The sequence below is a fragment of the Lolium rigidum genome, chromosome 4, assembly GCF_022539505.1.
Source record: "Lolium rigidum isolate FL_2022 chromosome 4, APGP_CSIRO_Lrig_0.1, whole genome shotgun sequence".
Classification (NCBI taxonomy): Eukaryota; Viridiplantae; Streptophyta; class Magnoliopsida; order Poales; family Poaceae; genus Lolium; species Lolium rigidum.
Genome location: NC_061511.1, coordinates 153,079,063 through 153,101,190, shown reverse-complemented (window position 1 = coordinate 153,101,190; position 22,128 = coordinate 153,079,063). Strand labels below are relative to the sequence as shown.

The window sequence follows — 22,128 nt, the reverse complement described above, 5'->3', positions numbered from 1 at the left end:
GATCCACTCATTCCTCACTAATCCCTCTTTAATATTCCTCTCATCACTCTCATAATAGATTCTTAGAGTTTATAATTAATACCAAGTTGTGATGATTAAGGAATTGGTTTCCTAAAGTATTGCTATTGGAATAGGATTCTCACCTCCAAGATCAAATATTGACTTGAATAACTAGGTTTAGTACTTCTCTAATATGCTTGTATGAACATGGCTATGGTTAGTATTATAACTTCTCTCACTTCTCAATGTCTTGGAATAGACTAAGGTCCTACTTAAGAGATGATGAAATGATCCTCTAAATATATGGTTTGCCTAGGAATTCTACCTTGGTATTCTTTTGTAGCTTGTTCTTCGGGAAATCGATAAACTCGCATCTTGTGGTATGCCTCCACCTCCTAGCTTCTTCATCTTGATACTAGCTAATTCACATGAAGTGGCTCTATGTGTTTTCTTCCTTGTATCATGCTACAAGGTGAGCAAATGGATGAAGGGTGTGGCTCTATTTATAGGCTTGGGCAAGCTCTAGTATCATGACACATAGGTGGTGACTCTTGTGTTGGCTTGATGAGTAAGGTGCTTGGTTGTCATGCCCTCATCCATAGCAATCCTTTGAGCATGAGGTGGCATAACTTGGAAAGCAAGTCATGTATATATTTTCATCACATGTGGCATGATCATTATCCTCTCATATGATTTATTTTTAGATAGCCAAGTGGCATTTGTTACTAAATATCTTGTGGATGGTTTTATTATTGTGGATGAGTCACTATATCATATTGGATTGGATTTATATTATAATATTGATCAAAAGATCAAGGTTGAAGGTTATTCCTCAAATTTGGATAGTCGGTGTTTGATTTCACCAAGGCATGATCATAAGTGTTTCAAAATACTCATAGTTAGTTTGATTCAAATAGTTTGAACTATAAATCGTAATGTAAATGGATTTAGTTTTATGATATTTCATATACTTAATAAGTTATGATTTAAATAAGAAGGTGTGGCTTTTATGCACTTTAGACCCTGTGGTTTACCTTATTTGGTAATAAGTTTAGAAGTGAATTAATTTACACACAAAGGTAGTTGCTAACTTTTAAGTGTTAATAAGTTAGGGTTTGATTCTTAAAGAATGTGTTGTTGTAAATATAATTCCATTTGGTCTAATCCATAGATCAAATCATCTCTACCCAAAACAAGGTTTTAACAAAGATCACAGTGAAGTTTATAGCGCTTGACTTGATGATCTACTTCAATTCCAGCAAGTCAAGTGAAACTTCGAGTTCTTGTGGTAAGTTTTATTTGAAGCGCGAAAATTCCCCGGATTTTCTATGCATGAATGCAATGCACACTTTGGTGTTCTCTCATTTTATTGCCTCTAAACCTGGAATATTACATCATACAACCGAGTCCCTAGGTTGTTGTTAGCGATGGCCGCAACTAACCCGGGCATGGTGCATGTGGTGGAGCCTTCCGCAACCAAAATGACATTGCATGACGGTAAAAGAGTGAGGGTATTTCACCGTGCATTTTGGTCATTCCAGCATATGCATGAGGGCATTCGAACATTGTAGGCCGGTCATAGCCGTGGATGGTACCTTCTTGACCGGGCAGTACAAGGGCACACTATTGGTGGCAATAGCAAATGATGCGAGCAACCGTTTAGTACCACTAGCTTTTGCATTGGTAGAGATTGAGAACAATGATAACTCTGGCAATGGTTTTTCCATATATTGAGGACGAGGGTCATACCACCCTCAAAGGAAGTGTGTGTCATCTCCGATCGTCATCAAGGAATTCTCAATGCGGTGGAGCTTGCCATTCCCGGGCATGCTCCCTTGCACCACCGATGGTGCATGAGGAATTTTTGTGCAAACTTCTACCGGGCATGCAAGAGCAAAGAGTTGTCTGACCTTCTTCAAGATTGTTGCCTCGCTTACTCTGAGCGCCGCTTCGCAAACCTATACAACGGGTTGCTGAAGCACAAAGACCTCAACGCGGGTGGTCAAGAGTTTCTTCATAGATACCTTATATTTAACTCAAAGTGGGCAAGATCTTATGATGAGGATGGGAGGAGATGTGTGGCGCCGTTGCCACGGGCGCCACACATCCTGCCACATCAGATTAGAGCACACCTCAGCATCGAGGGCGCCACGTCGGATGGGTTTGTGGCACCGGCAGCACGGACGCTGATGTCTACGTGAGCTTCTATTCTTTTAGACAGTGTTGGGCCTCCAAGAGCAGAGGTTTGTAGAACAACAGCAGGTTTCCCTTAAGTGGATCACCCAAGGTTTATCGAACTCAGGGAGGAATAGGTCAAAGATATCCCTCTCATGCAACCCTGCAACCACAAAGCAAGAAGTCTCTTGTGTCCCCAACACACCTAATAGGTGCACTAGTTCGGCGAAGAGATAGTGAAATACGGGTGGTATGAATGAATATGAGCAGTAGTAACGGCGTGTAGTTGATGGTGGTAATATGGTAGCAGTAGTAACGCAGCAGTAGTAACGCAGATAAAACAAGTAAACAAGCAACGATAGCGATATTTAGGAACAAGGCCTAGGGATTAGACTTTCACTAGTGGACACTCTCAACTTTGATCACATAACAGAATAGATAAATGCATACTCTACACTCTTGTTGGATGATGAACACATTGCGTAGGATTACACGAACCCTCAATGCCGGAGTTAACAAGCTCCACAATTCAATGTTCATATTTAAATAACCTTAGAGTGCAAGAAAGATCAACACGACTAAACCAAGTACTAACACAGCATGCACACTCGTCACCTTCACACTATGTAGGAGGAATAGATCACATCAATACTATCATAGCAATAGTTAACTTCACAATTTACAAGAGATCATGATCATAGCATACGCCAAGTACTAACACGGATGCACACACTCGTCACCATTACACCGTGCAGGAGGAATAAAACTACTTTAATAACATTGCTAGAGTAGCACATAGATAAATTGTGATACAAAACACATTGCAATCATAAAGAGATATAAATAAGCACTTCACTACGCCATTCATAACAGTGAGTAAGTATTCTGTGAAATATAGCCTAAGAGACCCACACGGTGCACACACTGTCACCTTTACACACGTGGGACAAGGAGTCTCCGGAGATCACATAAGTAAAACTCACTTGACTAGCATAGTGACATCTAGATTACAAGCATCATCATATGAATCTCAATCATGTAAGGCAGCTCATGAGATTATTGTATTGAAGTACATAGGAGAGAGATGAACCACATAGCTACCGGTACAGCCCCGAGCCTCGATGGAGAACTACTCCCTCCTCATGGGAGACAGCGAGCGTTGATGAAGATGGCGGTGGTGTTGATGGAGAAGCCTTCCGGGGCACTTCCCCGCCCGGCAGCGTGCCGGAACAGAGACTCCTGTCCCCCGGATCTTGGCTTCGCGATGGCGGCGGCTCCGGAAGGTTTCCGTGGGTTTCGTCCTTCGTAATAGGGTTTTCGCGACGGAGGCTTTAAATAGGCGGAAGGGCAGCCTCGGAGGGGGCTCGGGGCCACCACACCATAGGGCGGCGCGGCCCCCCTCCGGCCGCGCCGGGGTGTGGTGTGGGGCCCCGGGGCTTCCCTCCGGCGGCTCTCGGGTGTTCCGGATGGTTCCGGGAAAAATAGGAACCCGGGCGTTGATTTCGTCCGATTCCGAGAATATTTCGTTACTAGGATTTCTCGAAACCAAAAACAGCGAGAAAACGGAACTGGCACTTCGGCATCTTGTTAATAGGTTAGTTCCAGAAAATGCACGAATATGACATAAAGTGTGCATAAAACATGTAGGTATCATCAATAATGTGGCATGGAACATAAGAAATTATCGATACGTTGGAGACGTATCAGACGCCACTGGGGCATGTGTGGCGCCCATGAGAGGGGCGCCACACAAAAGGTTTAGATGGGTGAAATAGTTTGCCCGAGAGGTCAGTCTGTGCTATAGTTTCACAAAAGGGTTATTTCTGTGTAAATCGCCCATTGCTTTCATGTCAAGTGGATTTGGCGAATGATTTTTAGAGGATAACAGTATCTCTCTGCGACTGCGTCTTATTCGAGCTAAATATGTAGGAGTCTCCTTCCGTGGGAGGTTCCTAATTATGACACACCATCCATAAAGTCAAAAATCTGTTTCAACTTGGAGGCTAAATTTATGTTGGGCTCGGGAGAAAGGATCTGCTTATACGGACGAGGCTAAATTCTGTTTCAACTTGATGGCTACCCTGGCCTCTTCAAAATCTCATCAAATTCGTAAATTCTAGTGGTGAATACTTATACTAACGAGGGATGGCGGTTAGTTCCCGTCGCACCTTCGGCGACAGAGACCAGACACCGTGGGGTTTGCTGAGGGTTTGGACTGGGTTACTTGGGCTCTTGAACCTTTGGGTAAATTTTCGGTTAAATCTCTTCATCATAAAATTTGCGAAGATAATAACTTCCCACTCACCAAAACCATGCAGATTATAAAAAAACACATAGCAAGTGGCAAGGAACAGTTTTCCCTCAGGTGAACTAATTTATAAGCTATGTGTGCTAGAATTTGGCCTTGGGCCTTAGCCCATATCCTAATACAAATTCTGAAATTCTCTTGGCCTATGCGGATCTGGCAAGATTAAAGTTTAGTCTCACATTGCTAGTTGAGAGAGAGTTGAAATGGTATATAAGATGAGTTGTTCTAGTCCTTATAAGTGAGTGAGAAGAGAGAGCCCTCACGCACTCCTCCTCCTCCACCGTCCGCCTTGGCTCGAATCTTGGCCAAGCTGAGCTTATCTTTTTGCTGTCCCAGAAATTAATCGTGTGATTAATTACGAGTCAATAACGGACGTGTTAACACAACCATAACAAATGGACACTCGTGCTCGAGGATTTGAGGGAGATTCTAGTGCCAATGTCGTACAGAAGAAAAGCTTCCAATCCCACAAATTCAAGAACAATAACAAATCTGAAGACAAAGGCAAGTTTGATGGTAAGAATAAGGCCTCACACTAAGAAGAAGACTGATAGGAAGAAAGGGGCTTGCCACGTCTGTGGTGAGCCTAATCATTGAGCTCCTAATTACCCTAATTGCTATGATAAGCGTGGGAACTGCGGCAAGACCGCTAATGATGTTATTGATTGAGATACTAAGATGAAGGACGGTGGGTACAATATTTTCCCTACAGTATGTAACTCTCCTGATTGGTGGATTGATATGAGTGCCAATACACATGTATGTTCTGATGTTTCCATGTTTTTTTCTTATTCGGTTGCAAGGATTTGCTCCGTGCTGATGGAAAACGGCTCACGTGCTTATGTTCATGGTGTTGGTACGGTAAATCTAAAGTTTACTTCAGGGAAGACCATCCAGCTGAAGACTGTGCAGCACGTTCCCTCCATCAATAAGAATCTCATCAGCGGATCGCTTTTATGCCGAGATAGTTTTAAGTTGGTTTTTGAGTCCAATAAAGTAGTAATTTCTAAGTATGGATAATTTATTGGAAAAGGTTATGAGTGCGGAGGCTTGTTCCACTTATCTTTGTTAGACTTATGTACTCAAATTATTAATCATGTTTGCAATGATAGTGAGTCCAATATTTGGCATTCTTCACTTTGTCATATTAATTTTAGGTGCCAATATGAATTTAATTCCAAAATTTACTATTGTCGAGAGTTCCAATTGTCAAGTGTGTGTGCAAGCTAAGAAACCCCGCAAGTATCACAAGACTGCCGATGTAAGAGATTTTTCACCGCTGGAACTCATAGATTCAGATCTTGGTGAAATGAATGACGAGTTGACAAAAGGTGGAAAAAGATACTTCATGAATTTAATTGATGACTCCACTCTATATTGTTATGTGTATCTTCTAAAATATAAAGATGAAGCTTTTAATCACTTCAAAATCTATAAAGCTGAAGCAGAAAACCAACTTGATTGAAAGATTAAACGGCTTAGGTCTAATCATAGAGAGAATTTATCTAATGAGTTTGATTATTTTTGTGCGGAGCATGGTATTATCCATGAGAGGATGCCTCCCTAATCACCTCAGTCTAATGGGGTGAAAGAAAAGAGAGAACCGTACTCTAACTAATTTGGTTAACGTCATGTTAGATACATTGGTTCTATCCAAGATATGGTGGGGGATGCGATAATGACCGCATGTCATGTCCTAAACTGTGTTCCCAAAAAGAACAACACCATTACTCCATCTGAGGAATGGGAAGGAAAATGTTGAAACTCTCCTACTTATGAACTTGGGGTTGTTTGGCAAAAGTGAATATGCCAATACCCAAGAAGCGCAAGCTTGAACCAAAAACCGTGGATTGTGTTTTTCCGGGATATGCATTTCATAGCATTGGCTATAGATTTTTGATAGTGAAATATGAGGTATCCGACATGCATGTTGGTACAATTATGGATTTGAATGATGTGACTTTCTTTGAGGACATCTTTCCCATGAAAGACACGTCTAGCTCATCAAATCAGGAGATGCCTACTTCATCAAGTCAGGAGTTAGTTACAATTACTGAACCTACCATTGCGATAGAACACTATGAGAATCATGTGGAGGACGACAATGAAGCTCCCAAAAGGATTAAGAGATAAATGACTGCATAGTCCCTTGGTCGTGATTTCGTTGTGTACCTCGTGGATGATACTCCCACTTCTATTTCGGAAGCCTATGCATCTCAAGATGCTGACTACTGGAAAGAAGTTTTCCGTAGCGAGATGGATTCCATCTTAGCTAATGGAACTTGGGAGGTAACTGATCGTCCATATGGGTGCAAAACTATATGATGTAAGTGATTGTTTAAGAAAAAGCTTAGATTCGATGGTACTATTGAAAAGTACAAGGCACGACTTATAGCCAAGGGTTATGCTCAGAAAGAAGGCAAAGACTTCTTTGATACATACTCACTGTAGCTCGAGTGACCACTATTCGAGTACTACTTTCTTTGGCTGCCTCACATGATCTTCTTTTTCATCAAATGGGCGTTAAGACAACTTTCCTAAATGGAGAGCTCGATGAGAAAATTTATATGGAGCAGCCTGATGGATTTGTAGTAGATGGTCAAGAAGGAAAGGTGTGTAAGTTATTGAACTCTTTGTATGGTCTTAAGAAAACACCTAAGAAGTGGCATGAGAAGTTCGAAAGAACCTTAACCGCTGAAGGTTTTGTTGTAAATGAAGCTGTCAAGTGTGTATACTACCATGGTGGGGATGAGGGAGTTATCCTTTGTCTCTATGTTGATGACATATTGATATTTGGGACCAACCTTACTGTTATTAAGGAGGTCAAAGAGTTTCTATCTTGCTGCTTTGAGATGAAGGACTTAGGAATATCTGATGTAATCTTAAACATCAAGCTTCTCAAGGATGACAATGGTGGGATTACATTGCTTCAATCCCACTATGTGGAAAAGATATTGAGTCGCTTCCGGTATAGCGACTGCAAGTCTTCTCCAACGCCTTATGATCCTAGTGTGCTGATACGTCTCAAACGTATCTATAATTTCTTATGTTCCATGCTACTTTTATGATGATACTCACATGTTTTATACACACTTTATGTCATTATTATGCATTTCCCGGCACTAACCTATTGGCGAGATGCCGAAGAGCCAGTAGCTGTTTTCTGTTGTTTTTGGTTTCAGAAATCCTACAAAGGAAATATTCTCGGAATTGGACGAAATCAACGCCCAGGGTCTTATTTTTCCACGAAGCTTCCAGAAGACCGAAAGGGATACGAAGTGGGGCGACGAGGCGCCGCCACCATAGGGCCGCGCGGCCTGGGTGGGGCCCGCGCTGCCCTATGGTGTGGGGCCCCCGCGCCGCCTCCAACCCTGCCCTTCCGCCTACTTAAAGCCTTCGTCGCAAAAACCCCAGTACCGAGAGCTACGATACGAAAAACCTTCCAGAGACGCCGCCGCCGCTAATCCCATCTCAGGGGATTCAGGAGATCACCTCCGGCACCCTGTCGGAGAGGGGAATCATCTCCCGGAGGACTCTTCATCACCATGATCGCCTCCGGATTGGTGTGTGAGTAGTTCACCCCTGGACTATGGGTCCATAGCAGTAGCTAGATGGTTGTCTTCTCCTCATTGTGCTATCATGTTAGATCTTGTGAGCTGCCTATCATGATCAAGATCGTCTATTTGTAATGCTACATGTTGTGTTTGTTGGGATCCGATGAATATGGAATACTATGTCAAGTTGATTATCAATCTATCATATATGTGTTGTTTATGTTCTTGCATGCTCTCCGTTGCTAGTAGAGGCTCGGCCAAGTTGATACTTGTGACTCCAAGAGGGAGTATTTATGCTCGATAGTGGGTTCATGCCTCCATTGAATGCAGGACGATGTGACGGAAAGTTCTAAGGTTGTGGATGTCTTGTTGCCACTAGGGATAAAACATCAATGCTTTGTCTAAGGATATTTGTGTTGATTACATTACGCACCATACTTAATGCAATTGTATGTTGTTTGCAACTTAATACTGGAAGGGGTTTGGATGATAACCTGAAGGTGGACTTTTTAGGCATAGATGCATGTTGGATAGCGGTCTATGTATTTTGTCGTAATTCCCTGATTAAATCTCATAGTAGTCATCGTGATATGTATGTGCATTGTTATGCCTTCTCTATTTGTCAATTGCCCAACTATAATTTGTTCACCCAACATGCTATTTATCTTATGGGAGAGACACCACTAGTGAACTGTGGACCCTATCCATTCTTTACATCTGAAATACAATCTACTGCAAACTCTGTTCTTTACTGTTCTTTGCAAATAAACATCATCTTCCACACTATACATTTAATCCTTTGTTTACAGCAAGCCGGTGAGATTGACAACCTCACTGTTACGTTGGGGCAAAGTACTTTGATTGTGTTGTGCAGGTTCCAGGTTGGCGCCGGAATCCCGGTGTTGCGCCGCACTACACTCCGCCACCAACGACCTTCACGTGATCCTTGACTCCTACTGGTTCGATAACCTTGGTTTCTTACTGAGGGAAAACTTGCTGCTGTACGCATCACACCTTCCTCTTGGGGTTCCCAACAGACGTGTGAAAGAAGAAAAGAGCTGGTATAGATCAATTGAGATACTCTCAAATCATTGGTTCGCTTATGTATTTAGCCATGCCAGCGCCACGAGGCCTGGCATCTTTTTGTTGTAAGCAATTTGGCTCGATTTGTATCAAGACCTGCAGATGTTCATTGGCATGCTCTTGAGAGAGTATTGCGCTATTATATTGGGTATCCAAGGGTACTTGAGGGTTATAGTGGTTCAAACTGGATATCTGATGCAGATGAGAATACAGTCACAAGTGGTTATTTGTTTGGTGGTGGCGTTGTTTCATGAAAGTACTGCAAGCAGACCATTTTAAGAAGATCAACAATGGAAGCAGAACTTACATCACTAGATACAATCACTGTTAAAGCAGAGTGGCTTCGTGAGCTCTAGATGATCTTACTTGTGGTTGAGTAACCAATACCCACTACCGCGAGAACTGTGATAATCAAACCGTGATCATCAAAGTAAACAATTCTAAGAATAATATGAAATCGTCAAGACATGTGAAGAGAAGATTGAAATTTGTCAGGGAAATGAGAAACTTCGGAGTTATTCAGCAAGCAACATTTTGTTTCTATTTTCCTTGAGAAAAGGCTTGCAGCCATGTTTACGTTTGAAAGCAGCGCATTACAGTGTTCAAAAGCAATTGGAACCCTTCACCTAAACAGCAATTTTCAAAATGATAAAAATTTAAGAATTCTTTTTGACCCGCATATCTCTACATTCTATGTCCTAGTTTAAAGTTTTGTATAAATTTGACATATTTCATGGCCTATGCAAAAAGGATAAAAAATGCGTTGTAAAAAGCCTTATTTTAGCACCGAATTTGATCTTTTTGCACATACTATTTTTGTTTTTCTTAAAATGACTTCACAAACACTATTTTAATATGCTTTAAGTGCATTTTAAATAAGGAAAACATATGCACTCAGGAGGAATAAAAAACACATATCAAATCAAGCTTATCTATTACAACAACCCATAATAGCCGAGTAAAAGATGAACACACTGAACCATAGCCGCGTCCACTGACAACCAGACGTCGGAGAGGATCCATTGGAACCCATTTTCCATAGCCACTGCTCGAAACAGTTATAACGCGTTTGGCATGGAAGGCCGTAGGCGACCAAAACGAGTAGTTTGGGTGCCTGCATGATTCCTACGTTGTGGTAGCCTGGTCGATAAAGCAGCCCACAACCAGTCCCATGGACATGCTTGAATCAGCTGTTTTCGTGGAGCATGTTCCGGGTGAGCGTAAAATGGCCTTGAACCATAAAATGGTTGCACACATGTAGAAGCGCGGGAGCCGCGTCAATAACTCTTTCCCCACTCTCTTACTCTCCTATCACCACGTCTCTCTCTCTCTCTCCCTCCCTCCCCATGTCCCATCAGAGAGTGAGATGGCCTCCTCACCTCCTCCGCCGCCTCCTCCATCCGCAGATCCACCCCAAAGCTCTGGCACCGTCGTGCCCCATCCCCCATCTACCGCATGTTGCGTCCCGGAGTTAGAGGTGGCGCTGGTAAGTAATGCGACCGTTGTCATTGACCCGACCGTGGTTCCCTCGTTGAGGCGACGCTCGTCGATTTTGCACTATTGGTGCACATCGACTTGGGCAACAGAGGTGCCTGCAATGGAATCGATGAGTATCGATGTTGGATTCGTCGGCCCCGTGCTGACCCTTGGTGCAATGAGGGCAGCATCCATCGCCGCGGGGGGAGGGGGTGATGCGTGCAGTCGACACATCCGTTGGGAACCCCAAGAGGAAGGTGTGATGCGTACAGTAGCAAGATTTCCCTCAGAAAGAAACCAAGGTTTATCGAACCAGTAGGAGCCAAGAAGCACGTTGAAGGTTGATGGCGGCGGAGTGTAGTGCGGCGCAACACCAGGGATTCCGGCGCCAACGTGGAACCTGCACAACACAATCACAGAACTTTGCCCCAACATAACAGTGAGGTTGTCAATCTAACCAGCTTGCTGTAAACAAAGGATTAGATGTATAGTGTGGATGATGATGTTTGTTTGCGAAGAACAGTAAAGAACAATTGCAGTAGATTGTATTTCAGATGTAAAGAATAGGACCGGGGTCTATAGTTCACTAGTGGTGTCTCTCCCATAAGATAACAGATGTTGGGTGAATAAATTACAGTTGGGCAATTGACAAATAAAGAAGGCATAACAATGCACATACATATATCATGATGAGTACTATGAGATTTAATCAGAGCATTACGACAAAGTACATAGACTATCCAGCATGCATCTATGCCTAAAAAGTCCACCTTCAGGTTATCATCCGAACCCCTCCAGGTATTAAGTTGTAAACAACAGACAATTGCATTAAGTATGGTGCGTAATGTAATCAACACAAATATCCTTAGACAAAGCATCGATGTTTTATCTCTAGTAGCAACAGCACATCCACAACCTTAGAACTTTCTGTCATTGTCCCAGATTTAATGGAGGCATGAACCCACTATCGAGCATAAATACTCCCTCTTGGAGTCACAAGTATCAACTTGGCCAGAGCCTCTACTAGCAACGGAGAGCATCCAAGAACATAAATAACATATATGATAGATTGATAATAAACTTGACATAGTATTCAATATTCATCGGATCCCAACAAACACAACATGAAGGATTACAAATAGATGATCTTGATCATGATAGGCAGCTCACAAGATCTAACATGATAGCACAATGAGGAGAAGACAACCATCTAGCTACTGCTATGGACCCATAGTCCGAGGGGTGGACTACTCACACATCGATCCGGAGGCGATTATGGCGATGAAGAGACCTCCGGGAGATGATTCCCCTCTCCGGCAGGGTGCCGGAGGCGATCTCCTGAATCCCCCGAGATGGGATTGGCGGCGGCGTCTCTGGAAGGTTTTCCGTATCGTGGCTCTCGGTACTGGGGGTTTCGCGACGAAGGCTTTAAGTAGGCTGAAGGGCAGGTCAAGAGGCGCCACGGGGGCCCCACACAACAGGCCGGCGCGGCCAAGGCTTGGGCCGCGCCGCCCTAGTGTGTGGCCACCTCGTGGCCCCACTTCGTATCCTCTTCGTACTTCTGGAAGCTTCGTGGAAAAATAGGATCCTGGGCGTTGATTTCGTCCAATTCCGAGAATATTTCCTTACTAGGATTTCTGAAACCAAAAACAGCGAGAAAACAGACAATCGGCTCTTCGGCATCTCGTCAATAGGTTAGTGCCGGAAAATGCATAATATTGACATATAATGTGTATAAAACATGTGAGTATCATCATAAAAGTAGCATGGAACATAAGAAATTATAGATACGTTTGGGACGTATCAAGCATCCCCAAGCTTAGTTCCTACTCGCCCTCGAGTAGGTAAACGATAACAAAGATAATTTCGAAGTGACATGCTATCATAATCTTGATCATACTATTGTAAGCATATGAGATGAATGCAGCGATTTGAAGCAATGATGAAGATAATGAGTAAACAAATGAATCATATAGCAAAGACTTTTCATGAATAATACTTTCAAGACAAGCATCAATAAGACTTGCATAAGAGTTACTCATAAAGCAATAAATTCAAAGTAAAGGCATTGAAGCAACACAAAGGAAGATATAAGTTTCAGCGGTTGCTTTCAACTTCAACATGTATATCTCATGGATAATGGTCAACACAAAGTAATATAACAAGTGCAATAAGTAAACATGTAAGAATCAATGCACACGAGTTGATACAAGTGTTTGCTTCTAAGATAGAAAGAATATGCAAAGCTGACTCAACAATAAAGTAGAAGATAGGCCCTTCGCGAGAGGGAAGCATTGATTACTATATTTGTGCTAGAGCTTTTCATTTTGAAAACAAGAAACAATTTTGTCAACGGTAGTAATAAAGCATATGTGTTATGTATAAGATATCTCATAAGTTGCAAGCCTCATGCATAGTATACTAATAGTGCTTGCACCTTGTCCTAATTAGCTTGGATTAACATGGATTATCATTGCATAGCATATGTTTCAACCAAGTGTCACAAAGGGTTACCTCTATGCCGCCGCCTGTACACTCTCAACATTGATCGCATAATAAATAACTCTTTCTCATTTGTGCTACATACACTCTTTTGTTGGATGATGAACACATTGCGTAGGATTACACGAACCCTCAATGCCGGAGTTAACAAGCTCCACAATTCAATGTTCATATTTAAATAACCTTAGAGCATAATAGATCATTGCAAAATAAACCAAGAAATAACATAGTGCACACACTGTCCACATTACACTATGAAGGAGGAATAGATCACATCAATACTATCATAATGATAATTAACTCCACAATCTACAAGAGATCATGATCATAGCCTACGACAAGAACCACACGGGGCACACACTAGTCACCTTTACACCATGCAGGAGGAATAGACTACTTTAATAACATCACATGAGTAGCATACAACTAGTAGCGATACAAAGCTCATCATATGGATCTCAATCATGTAAAGCAGCTCATGAGATCATTGTATTGAAGTACATAGGAGAGAGATTAACCACATAGCTACCGGTACAGCCCCGAGCCTCGATGGAGAACTACTCCCTCCTCATGGGAGACGAGCAGCGTTGATGAAGATGGCGGTGGTGTCGATGGAGAAGCCTTCCGGGGGCACTTCCCCGTCCCGGCGGCGTGCCGGAACAGAGACTCCTGTCCCCCAGATCTTGGCTTCGCGATGGCGGCGGCTCTGGAAGGTTTCTCGTACCGTGGCTTTTTCAAGTGGTGTCGAAGTTTTAGGTCACGACGGCTTAAATAGGCGAAGAGTCGGAGTCGGAAGAGTCCCGAGGGGCCCACCCCATAGGGTGGGGTGACCACCCTCCAGGTCGCGCCGGCCTATGGGGAGGAGGCCCTGGGCCTCCCCACGGCTTGCCCTTCGGCTCCGTGAGTCTTCTGGCGAAATAGAATTTCTGTAATTTTTCTGGATTTTTCCGAGCACTTTGGTTTTTGGGCCTTTTCTGCAATAAACAGACATAATAAACAGAAACTGGCATTGTGGCATCTTGTTAATAGGTTAGTCCAATAAATACCATAATATGATATAAATTGCAAGCAAAACATGTAGGTATTGTCATAAAACAAGCATGGAACATCAGAAATTATAGATACGTTGGAGACGTATCACCTGTACAAAGGTCTAAGGAGAAAGCTCGCATTGGATTTCTCGCTTTTGATTATTTTCAACTTAGACATCCATACCGGGACAACATAGACAACAGATAATGGACTCCTCTTTAATGCATAAGCATTCAACAACAGTTAATATTCTCATAAGAGATTGAGGATTAGTTGTCCAAGCTCGAAACTTCCACCATGAATCATGGCTTTAGTTAGCGGCCCAATATTCTTCTCTAACATTATGCATACTCAAACCATTTGATCATGAAAATCTCCCTTACTTCAGACAAGACGAACATGCATAGCAACTCACATGATATTCAACAAAGGTAAAAGAGTTGATGGCGTCCCCAGAAAGCATGGTTACCGCTCAACAAGCAACTTATTAAGAAACAAGACACATAAGTACATATTCTTCACCACGATAGTTTTTGAGGCTATTTGTCCCATGAGCTATATATTGCAAAGGCAAAGAATAGAAATTTTAAAGGTAGCACTCAAGTTATGTACTTTGGAATGGCGGAGAAATACCATGCGGTAGGTAGGTATGATGGACACAAATGGCATGGTTATTGGCTCAAGGATTTGGATGCACGAGAAGAATTCCTCTCAATACAAGGCTAGGCTAGCAAGGTTGTTTGAAGTAAACTCAAGTATAAAACGGTGCAGCAAAGCTCACATATGAACATATTGTAACTATTATAAGACTTTACATTGTCTCCTTGTTGTTCAAACACCTCAACCAGAAAATATCTAGACTCTAGAGATCAATCATGCAAACCAAATTTTAACAAGCTCTATGTAGTTATTCATTAATGAGTACAAGGTACATGATGCAAGAGCTTAAACATGATCTATATGAGCACAACAATTGCCAAGTATCACATTACTCAAGACATTAAACCATTTACCACATGCGGCATTTTCCGTTTCCAACCATATAACAATGAATGAAATAGTCCAACTTTCGCAATGAATATTAAAGATAAAGCTAAGAACATATTTGTTCATACGAAACAGCGGAGCGTGTCTCTCTCGCAAACAAAGAATGCTAGGATCCGATCTTATTCAAACAAAAACAAAAACAAACAGACGCTCCAAGTAAAGCACATAAGATGTGACGGAATAAAAATATAGTTTCTCTAGAGGAACCTGATAAGTTGTCGGTGAAGAAGGGATGCCTTGGGCATCCCCAAGCTTAGACGCTTGAGTCTTCTTAAAATATGCAGGGATGAACCACGGGGGCATCCCCAAGCTTTGACATTTCACTCTTCTTGATCATATTGTATCATCCTCCTCTCTTGACCCTTGAAAACTTCCTCCACACCAAACTCAAAACAAACTCATTAGAGGGTCAGTGCATAATTCATATATTGAGAGGTGACATAATCATTCTTAACACTTCTGGACATTGCACAAAGCTACTGAAAGTTAATGGAACAAAGAAATCCATAAAACATAGAAAAACAGGCAATGCGAAATAAAAGGCAGAATCTGTCAAAACAGAACAGTCCGTAAAGACGAATTTTAAAGTGGCACCAGACTTGCTCATGAAAATGCTCAAATTGAATGAAAGTTGCGTACATATCTGAGGATCACGCACGTAAATTGGCAGATTTTTCTGAGCTACCTACAGAGAGGCAGGTCGAAATTCGTGACAGCAAGAAATCTGTTTCTGCGCAGTAATCCAAATCTAGTATTGACTTTACTATCAAAGACTTTACTTGGTACAATAATGCAATAAAATAAAGATAAGAAGAGGTTGCTACAGTAGTAAACAACTTCCAAGACTCAAATATAAAATAAAGTGCAGAAGTAAAATAATGGGTTGTCTCCCATAAGCGCTTTTCTTTAACGCCTTTCAGCTAGGCGCAGAAAGTGTGTATCAAGTATTATCGAGAGATGAAGCATCAACATAGGTGTTGGGAGTTTTCTCAAATATGCATTTTATCTTATCTATGTGAGTTTCAGAGACTCCCTTTTCATTATTCTTAGGTTTGCTATCCTCGTCAAACAAATTTTCGGGGACAAGCCAACCATAGTTATTTTCTAGAGCGTCATTCATTCCTAGGAGCTTACAAGGTATTGTTGTCTTAATCTCCCCACCATCATTAATATTATTAGTGTACCTTACTCTCTCCATGTCCATCTTTTCAAGGATACTAACAAAATTGGTATAAGAGCCAAGCATCTTATATATTTAATAAAGACCTTTCTAGCCTCTCTTGCTACACAACCAAATTCTTTAAGAAGAGTTTCCAAAACAAAATCTTTCTTTTCCCCTTCCTCCATATCACCGAGTGTGAGAAACATGTGTTGGATTATAGGATTAAGATTAACAAATTTAGTTTCCAACATGTGTACTAAAGAAGCAACATCAATTTCATAAGTAGGAGCAAGTTCTACCAAGTGTCTATCTTTGAAATCTTCAGTGGTACTAACATGAGTGAAAAAATCTTCTATATTATCTCTCCCAATTATAGACCCTTGTCCTACCGGTATGTCTTTCAGAGTGAACTTAGGAGGAAACATGATGAAATAAACTAAAGGTAAATAAAGTAAATGCAAGTAACTAATTTTTTTGTGTTTTCGATATAGAGAGCAAGACAGTAAATAAAGTAAAACTAGCAACTAATTTTTTTGTGTTTTGATATAATGCAGCAAACAAAGCAGTAAATAAAATAAAACAAAGCAAGACAAAACAAAGTAAAGAGATTGGAAGTGGAGACTCCCCTTGCAGCGTGTCTTGATCTCCCCGGCAACGGCGCGAGAAAAAGAGCTTGATGCGTGCAGTCGACACGTCCGTTGGAAACCCCAAGAGGAAGGTGTGATGCATACAGTAGCAAGTTTTCCCTCAGAAAGAAACCAAGGTTTATCGAACCAGTAGGAGCCAAGAAGCACGTTGAAGGTTGATGGCGGCGGAGTGTAGTGCGGCGCAACACCAGGGATTCCGGCGCCAACGTGGAACCTGCACAACACAATCACGGTACTTTGCCCCAACGTAACGGTGAGGTTGTCAATCTCACCGGCTTACTTGTAAACAAAGGATTAGATGTATAGTATGGATGATGATGTTTGTTTGCGAAGAACGAGTAAAGAACAATTGCGGTAGATTGTATTTCAGATGTAAAGAATAGGACCGGGGTCCACAGGTTCACTAGTGGTGTCTCTCCCATAAGATAACAGATGTTGGGTGAACAAATTACGGTTGGGCAATTGACAAATAAAGAAGGCATAACAATGCACATACATATATCATGATGAGTACTATGAGATTTAATCGGGGCATTACGACAAAGTACATAGACCGCTATCCGAGCATGCATCTATGCCTAAAAAGTCCACCTTCGAGGTTATCATCCGAACCCCCTCCAGTATTAAGTTGTAAACAACAGACAATTGCATTAAGTATAGTGCGTAATGTAATCAACACAAATATCCTTAGACAAAGCATCGATGTTTTATCCCTAGTAGCAACAACACATCCACAACCTTAGAACTTTCTGTCACTATCCCAGATTTAATGGAGGCATGAACCCACTATCGAGCATAAATACTCCCTCTTGGAGTCACAAGAATCAACTTGGCCAGAGCCTCTACTAGCAACGGAGAGCATGCAAGAACATAAATAACATATATGATAGATTGATAATCAACTTGACATAGTATTCAATATTCATTGGATCCCAACAAACACAACATGAAGGATTACAAATAGATGATCTTGATCATGATAGGCAGCTCACAAGATCTAACATGATAGCACAATGAGGAGAAGACAATCATCTAGCTACTGCTATGGAGCCATAGTCCAGGGGTGGACTACTCACACATCGATCCGGAGGCGATCATGGCGATGAAGAGACCTCCGGGAGATGATTCCCCTCTCCGGCGGGTGCCGGAGGCGATCTCTCGAATCCCCGAGATGGGATTGGCGGCGGCGGCGTCTCTGGAAGGTTTTCCGTATCGTGGCTCTCGGTACTGGGGGTTTCGCGACGAAGGCTTTAAGTAGGCGGAAGGGCAGGTCAAGAGGCGCCACGGGGGTCCCACACAACAGGCCGGCGCGGCCAGGGTTTGGGCCGCGCCGCCCTAGTGTGTGGCCACCTCGTGGCCCCATTTCGTATCATCTTCGGACTTCTGGAAGCTTCGTGGAAAAATAGGACCCTGGGCGTTGATTTCGTCCAATTCCGAGAATATTTCCTTACTAGGATTTCTGAAACCAAAAACAGCAGAAAACAACAACTGGCTCTTCGGCATCTCGTCAATAGGTTAGTGCCGGAAAATGCATAATATTGACATATAATGTGTATAAAACATGTGAGTATCATCATAAAAGTAGCATGGAACATAAGAAATTATAGATTCGTTTGGGACGTATCAGGGGGGGCTCTGCAATGGATTGATGGCCATTGTCGCCGGATTCTTCCGTGCCAACGAGATTCACCCTCATGCTAACCCCTTGGTGCAGTTAGGGCGGTGGGCTCACCCTCCGAGTTTATGTGGATTCAGCACACCCACGGTGGCTCTACTAAGATAGCACGGCCATGCCGACGCCGCCCGGATTTACAGCTCCTGGAGCAGCCACCGCCACGCCCACTCCGTCTGCAACCACGGCCACTTCTGGTGGATCTATTGTACCCTCAGCCACATCAACACGACTCCAACAGCTCCGTTTTGTATTGCCACTTTCATCCATCTGTTGACCAATAGGTTTGAAATAGGGTAAAAATCAACATGGTCGGGGCAGACCAAGTGCGTCATGCTGCTGGTGCTGCCACCGACCCATACAGATTAGTGGTGCTCACAACCAGTTTCGTGTGCGCAGCTCAACTTAAATGGACTAAAACGGATATATTTGGTGTCTAAAACAGATCGGGCGAGATGCAACGAAGTCACTCAGGCACAATGAGACGAACAGACAACAGGAAGTTAGAGAGGATCCATGAGATTATGAGAAACCCATTTCACATAGCAACTGCTCCAACTAGTTACAGTTTACTCTGAGTCCTAGATCCGTCCAAGACGACTCAAGAAGGCAGACAACGCTGTACTGAAGTGCCCGCGTCAGTGTGAGACTGTGTTCAGTTGCGGTTCTCGGCGGCGGCGCGCGGCGTGATCTTGATGACGAGTCCCGGGAAGACGTCGTCGGGGTCGTTGACGTGCGGGTTTTGCTCCAGGATGTAGGGGTCGCCGCACCTGTCGCTGATGCTGTGCAGCGTCTCCCCCTCCACCACCACGTATATCTCCTCGCATGGCCTCCGTGACCCCGCGTGCATCCGGGGGCCGCGCGCCACCACCACCCCACCTTGCTCCTCCGCCTCGCCGGCGCCGAGCGACGACACCAGCAGCAGCGCCACCAGCGCTAGCCCGCAGCACCACGACGTCGCGTCCGCCGCCGCCGCCACCCCTGACCGCCTCCTCTCTCCCGCCATACCGCTGCCGGTTCGCTGCCTAGCTATATATGATCAAAATGGCGGGTTGCGGCAGATCAACTAACAGTAACAACGAGAAGGGGTTCGTGGTGTGTGTTTGTTCTTGGCTTTGCTCTGCTTTGCCTCGTGTTAAATATATGCTAGGAGGTAGAGGGGTTTATATATAGAGGGAGATGAATGAAGGATCCATGGAAGTGGAGCTGGATTTGAGAGAGACTGAGGCGCCTTCGGTGGAGGCTCTGATGGCATTGAGAGGAAGATGCTGAACCAGAGAGTGATGTGTTGTCATGCGATGTGACTAACAAAAGAAGCAGCGCTGCATAGAAGATAAGCTAATTTATTTTGCGCAGAGAATTGATGGAAGAGATATGGGTCGAGCATATCTTGTTATCGTGATGTTCGCAGGTGTTGAGTATAGCACCGTCAGTCGCTCGGCGTCAGAGAAAACATGACACGCAGCTAATACTAGCAGCAAGCTGGACGCTTGTATTTCAGGATGCAAATGGACACGGATATCCGTGGACTCCTTATGTCCGTGTCCGTTAAAAAGGCCAAACGGATTCGCGGATGGGCCGCGTATTTCACACGGACTCACGGACACCATCCGCGGAGCCTGCTAATCCTGTCTCTCCTGGAAAAAAAAAATCAGAAACACCAACGAAGTACCTCCACTTCTCCATCTCTGCCGATAGGGCACGGCGCACGCCGCCACGCCGTTCGCCACCGCTGGGCCGGTGCCCCGCTCCTCACCGGCAGCCTGCGCCCAGATCCCTGCAGCCCTCCACCCCCTTGTCCCATTGCCTCCACTCTACCCTAGATAGGAGCTCGTCGGATTTCTCAAAAGGTCTTCGCCGCCGAGCGCCTGGACGCCGGCCGCCGCCCGGTTTCCCGCTCGTATCCGCCATGATCCTTTGACCCGTGCGCCCCTCGGCCTTGGTGCGCTTCCCGTCGCTGCCTGCTGAGCAAGATGTCGAGCAAGGTGGAGGTACGGATAGAAGATGCAGCGGTGGAGTGGGGCAAGAATCTGGCGTCGGAGGACGAGAAGAATCCGGCGTTGGAAACTGACAAGAATTCGACGAGAGAGGGCGGCGGCATCGGCGCCAACCTAGAGGGCAAGGAGCAGGTCTGATTCCTCCCCCTTTGCAATCTTGTGCCCTACTGAAACTGCAATCTCGTGCTCTACTGAAACTGCAATCTCGTGCCCTACTGAAACTGCAATCTCGTGCTCTACTTGTTCTGGTATAAACTAAGCAAGATTGTTTATACTGCAATCCGTCTCACCAGTTTCCTTGTTTAAGAAGAAAATTGGCGTGGATGGTGACAGAATCTCACCAGTTTCCTTGTTTGTGTTTCTGATCTTTCAAGCCGTCTGCATATTTATAGCTTAAAAGCACCAGTTTCTTCAAGGACTGAATACTGTATTGTTTGTACCTATTGGTTAGTGAAAGTGTAAGGAAATTGATCTTACAGTTTATGGAAATTATATATACTACTCCATGTTATGAACTTATGATCCAAGCAATGTTCAGGTAAGAACCTGTAAGTAAATGTTATGCTTGTGATGCCCTGCTGCATAGAATATGGTCAGGTGTCATTGTGTAGTTCCAGGTTAGTTGCATAAAATATGTTTATGCCCTGCTGCATACTGAAACTGTTTGATTGTTTCCATATTTATTCTGAGCTTTAATGCATGGTTATTCTTCAGTTTGAGTGCTCAAGGATGCAACACGAGACACATGTTCAGTCAATACACACTGTAAATAGGATCTGGTGTGCATGTATTACAGTTCTAATCCTCTTTATTAGTCAGTAACAACTCACCACAGCAGTTCTATCTGATGCTAGTGCTCTCTTTTAGTGCTCAACTACTAGTTATCTGCTCATTTGTTCACTGTAAATAGGATATCTGCTCATTTATTCTTAAAAGTTAGTTGAATTTTCTAGTGTTCTATGCTCATTTACCAAATTATATTTTGTAGCTTTATCAAAGAAAATGGTGATCAAAGAAGAAGAATCTGTATGATCAAAGAAGCAGATGATTAGTGTAGCTTGATCAAAGAAGTTGATGATTAGCGTAGGTGGCATTTAGGTAGATAAAGTACAATGAATGGCGAAAGTATGAGCTTTGCATCTGAATTACTGTACCCAGTAATAATTCAGCTACTGCATACTGAGTTCTGGTTTGTATTTGATACAGTGAAGTGCAACAAAATGAAGATAATGCAAAGAGTTTATTCTATTTCTTTATAGTCTATGGCAGAGTACTGAAGTATGAATTTTGTCAATCATTCTGTGTATATTAGATAGGCACTAGCCTAGGGCTGCATGGACAGCGACTTTAACTAGTTCTAGGTCGACGGCGCCGCTGTCCCATCCTTTATAGTCGAGGTTGTCCGCGCCGTCGTCATCGTCGGAGAAGTTGAAGGACTAGTCGTCCTCCTCCTTTGGCACCGGCGGCTCAGAA

The 22,128-nt window shown here is 43.4% G+C and overlaps 1 protein-coding gene and 1 long non-coding RNA gene across 2 annotated transcripts; one reads left to right on the top strand and one right to left on the bottom strand.

Moving 5' to 3' along the window:
* Positions 1 to 19,161: 19,161 nt before the first annotated feature.
* On the bottom strand, positions 19,162 to 19,664 carry LOC124706111. The gene has a single exon (XM_047237771.1). It carries the CDS (start codon positions 19,662 to 19,664, stop codon positions 19,314 to 19,316), a length of 351 nt encoding a protein of 116 aa, XP_047093727.1. The 3' UTR covers positions 19,162 to 19,313.
* Positions 19,665 to 20,381: 717 nt separating this feature from the next.
* Positions 20,382 to 21,911, top strand: LOC124649160. The gene is made up of 2 exons (XR_006986550.1): positions 20,382 to 20,787; positions 21,644 to 21,911. It is a non-coding gene; the product is annotated as an uncharacterized LOC124649160 (long non-coding RNA).
* Positions 21,912 to 22,128: the final 217 nt, after the last annotated feature.

Excerpts from the sequence above, each read along its gene's own strand:
- LOC124706111 (XM_047237771.1), bottom strand. The coding sequence starts at position 19,664 with ATGGCGGGAGAGAGGAGGCGGTCAGGGGTGGCGGCGGCGGCGGACGCG.